The sequence below is a fragment of the Pinus tabuliformis genome, chromosome 4_2, assembly GCF_031772625.1.
Source record: "Pinus tabuliformis cultivar Carrire ecotype Pingquan chromosome 4_2, CPIR1, whole genome shotgun sequence".
Classification (NCBI taxonomy): domain Eukaryota; kingdom Viridiplantae; phylum Streptophyta; class Pinopsida; order Pinales; family Pinaceae; genus Pinus; species Pinus tabuliformis.
In genome coordinates, this window is record NC_142304.1 from 326,508,537 (window position 1) to 326,511,906 (window position 3,370).

The following is a 3,370-nucleotide window of genomic DNA, read 5'->3' on the forward strand; positions in this document are numbered from 1 at the left end:
TCATGATTCTATCAATCCAAATGCTGACCTTTTTACCATTACCTGGAATCCAGAATGAGTGCGTTGTTATCAAAGGGGCAGCCTTAGCATGCAGCTTCAAGAATGTCGAGTTAGGCCTTTGAATGACATTATCCAAACATCTGGTGTGGGATCCCCTGAAATATTTTTTCCAGAGAGCGACATGAGCCTAGCCCGGATTGGGTGCAATGATTTTCCATATGATCTTTGCTACCATTGCCACATTCTGTTGGGAAAGATTTTTAAACTTTAAGCCACCCTCCCACACAGGCTTGGTAAGATTTCCCAGCTGATAAGAGGAATTTTTTTTCGTTTTGTTTTCTTCCCTTCCAGAAGAACCTCCGAATATATTCTTCCATTTTTTTATGATGTTTGCCAGAGCAAGGAGTCCAGTGAATTGGAATAAAGGGAGACTGTGAAGCACTGATTTAATTAAAACTGATTTTCCAACAGTATTTAGGCAAGAGTAGCGCCAGGCTTGTATTTTTGACTTGAAATTTTCCAACTGTGGGAGCCAGTATTTGCTTGTAGGCTTCTTATGGTGAACAGGTAATCCCGGGTATTTAAAAGAAGACCAGGAGGAAGAGGCAGCAAAGCCCAGGCATTTGGAAAAATCAGATAACACCCTTGGGGTAATGTTCCAGCTGTATATGTGGCATTTTCTCTTATTTACAGCACTACCTGTGGCCTTACTAAAGTCATCCAAAACCACTTTGAATTTTGATGTAGAAGAGAATGTGGTAGGTCCCAGTAACAGTGTGTCGTCCGCAAACAAGGCATGATTTATGTTTTTTACTCCTCTTGCAATGCATAATCCATTGATGTCTTGATATTGCAACTTTTTGTTTAACAGGAAGCTGAGGACAGAAGCTTGGATGACAAACAGCAGAGGGGACAGAGGACACCCCTGTCTAAGTCCTCTCAAAGCTTTGAAAACGTAAGTGGCTCTTCCATTCACTAGAGGAGCGATCCATGGCTCCGAGATGCATGCCCAGATCCATTTAATGAAATTTTCTCCAAATCCAAACTTGCTCATAACATTTAAAAGAAAACTATGATTTACTCGATCAAATGCATTGGCTAAATCAAGTTTAATTGCCATACCTTGGTCTTTTCGGAGAAGACTTGAGTGAATTGCCTCTTAGACGAGAATGAAGTTGTCCACAATCTGCCTTCCTTGTATGAAGCCTCCTTGGTTCTTAGGGATTATTTTGGGAAGGATGGGCTTCAATCTGTTTGCAATTATTTTGGTGATTAATTTGTATCCAGTATTACATAGGGAGATCAAATGAAATCTGTTGAAGATGTTGGCACCTTTCTCCTTGGGGATAATGGCTAAGAAGGAAATGTTTGTGTTGCCTCCTATTTTTTGAGTGTTCTGAGATTTTTGCACCATTTTGAGCAGATCCTTTTCTATAATCAGCCAGCAAACTTGGAGAAATCTGGCGGAGAAGCCATCCGGGCTAGGGGTCTTATCCTGGTCCATATCAAAGAGGGCTTTCTCCACTTCCTCTTTAGTGATTTTGGCCTCAAGAGTTTCCTTTGTTCACTGAGATATTACAAAAGGTATAACATCTAGCAGATCTGAGTATTGATTCGGATCCTTGTCCTCACTATACAAGCTTTGAAAGTGTAAAAAGGCTGCTTTCTTTATATACTCAAAATCCTTATGAATGTCATTATCCTCTTTGATCTTCGAGATGGTGTTAAAAAATTTCCTTGCCTGGGATTGTTTGTGAAAGTAGGCAGTGTTCCTATCCCCTGCTTTGAGCCAGAGATTGCTAGATTTTAATCTCCAATATGCTTCTTCAGCTAAGCAAGCCTTGTGGTAGCACTGCTGCAGATGAGATTCCTGATCTAGCACCTCCTTAGTAATTGTGTCCTTCTCCATGCTCTTTTGATGGGAGTCAAGCGAGGCTTTCAAGGATTTTCTGTCTGTAGCCGGATTAGATAGAGTTTTAGCCCATCTTTTAAGAGCTCCTTTTACCCTTCTGAGCTTTTCTTCCCATATATAGAAAGGTGAGCCTTTGACCAACTGATTCCAGCAATCCTTGACAATTTGCATGATGTTTGGCTCATTAATCCAGAGCGGGCTAAAACGAAATGGGATAGGTCCCAAATAAAGATGAGCTAGAAGCTCTAGTTTAATGGGCTTATGGTCTAAAATGCTATTAGGAAGAATATGCATTCTTGGTTCTAAGCCTAGCAGCAAAAGGGAGCTTTGAATAAATAATCTATCTAGCCTGGCAGCAATATGGCCAGGGCCTAATCTTTTATTGTACCAAGAGTACTTACCGGAAGAGGGTTTGATATCCAGCATGTCCCAGTCTTGCAAAATGTCCTCCACCCATTCCCTTGCTGGATCACTTACTATGATGCCTCCCCTTTTTCCGGATGAATGGAGAATGAGATTGAGGTCCCCGGCTATAATAATATTCTCCATGTTTGTCAAATCTGCTTGTTGTCTTATGGAGTCCCAACAATTCTTTTTTCCCCAACAATGACTGGAGAGTAAACATTAAAAAGACAAAAAATTTCCTTGGTGTCTAGGTTCTACATTTTCAGCAGCAACCAGTGGGTATTTCTAGCCTCAAATAGGACTACAAATTTGCTCATGTTCCATAAAGTGCCGATTCCTCCCGAGGCTCCCCGGGCAGAGATTTCTCTTGCTTCACTTTTGTACCAGAGTTTCTTACTTGTTTGGAGGAAGACTATGTCTTCCAGCTTTGTCTCCTGGACGAGAAGTATGTCTGGGGTCTCTGTTCTGATTAAGTTTCTGATAGCTTCTTCCTTATCTTTACTCCCCATACCTCTACAGTTCCAGGAGATGATCTTCATTATTTGTGTTTCTGGTGGGCTCCCTTGGAGCCTTGGATCTGGCTTTTCAGCATCTTTGACTTTGGAGCTAGCAGTTTTTCCAAGGTTGGTTGGCTGCCCTGAAGTTTTTCTTTGTAGGTCTCCTGCTCCCTTTTTTCTCTATCCGTTTTCCGGCCTCTTGTAGATCTTCTTGCTGAGGTTTGGGGCTCTCCTATTTCCCCTTCCTCTTCTGATTCTTCAGATTCTTGTTCTTCTTCCTCCTCTTCTATAACCTTATCTTTGGGATCTTTAGTGATGGCTCCTTTGGGGGAGGCTGAGGGGGTACCTTTTCTTGAAGGAGTTGTTTTATGGGTCTCGGTCTCCTGAGTCATTTCTGTCTCCTTTTGTAGCTTGATCTCCTGGGTGCCCTCTATTTACGAGCTCAGAGGGTCAAACTTGTTTTCAGGCGCAGTTTTGGTCGGGATCTGGTGAGCAGTGGTCTGGTGAGGTCCTTTGCCGTTAGGGTCTCCCGGTTTCTGATTCTTAGGGTGAGATT

General features: G+C 42.2%; 1 protein-coding gene across 1 annotated transcript; it reads right to left on the reverse strand.

Moving 5' to 3' along the window:
• Positions 1-1,564: 1,564 nt before the first annotated feature.
• LOC149169273 (uncharacterized) lies at positions 1,565-2,461 on the reverse strand. Its single transcript, XM_089425140.1, has one exon. The coding sequence runs from the start codon at positions 2,459-2,461 to the stop codon at positions 1,565-1,567; it is 897 nt and encodes a 298-aa protein (XP_089281266.1).
• Positions 2,462-3,370: the final 909 nt, after the last annotated feature.

Coding starts and splice junctions, on each gene's coding strand:
- LOC149169273 (XM_089425140.1), bottom strand. CDS start 2,461: ATGGAGAATATTATTATAGCCGGGGACCTCAATCTCATTCTCCATTCA.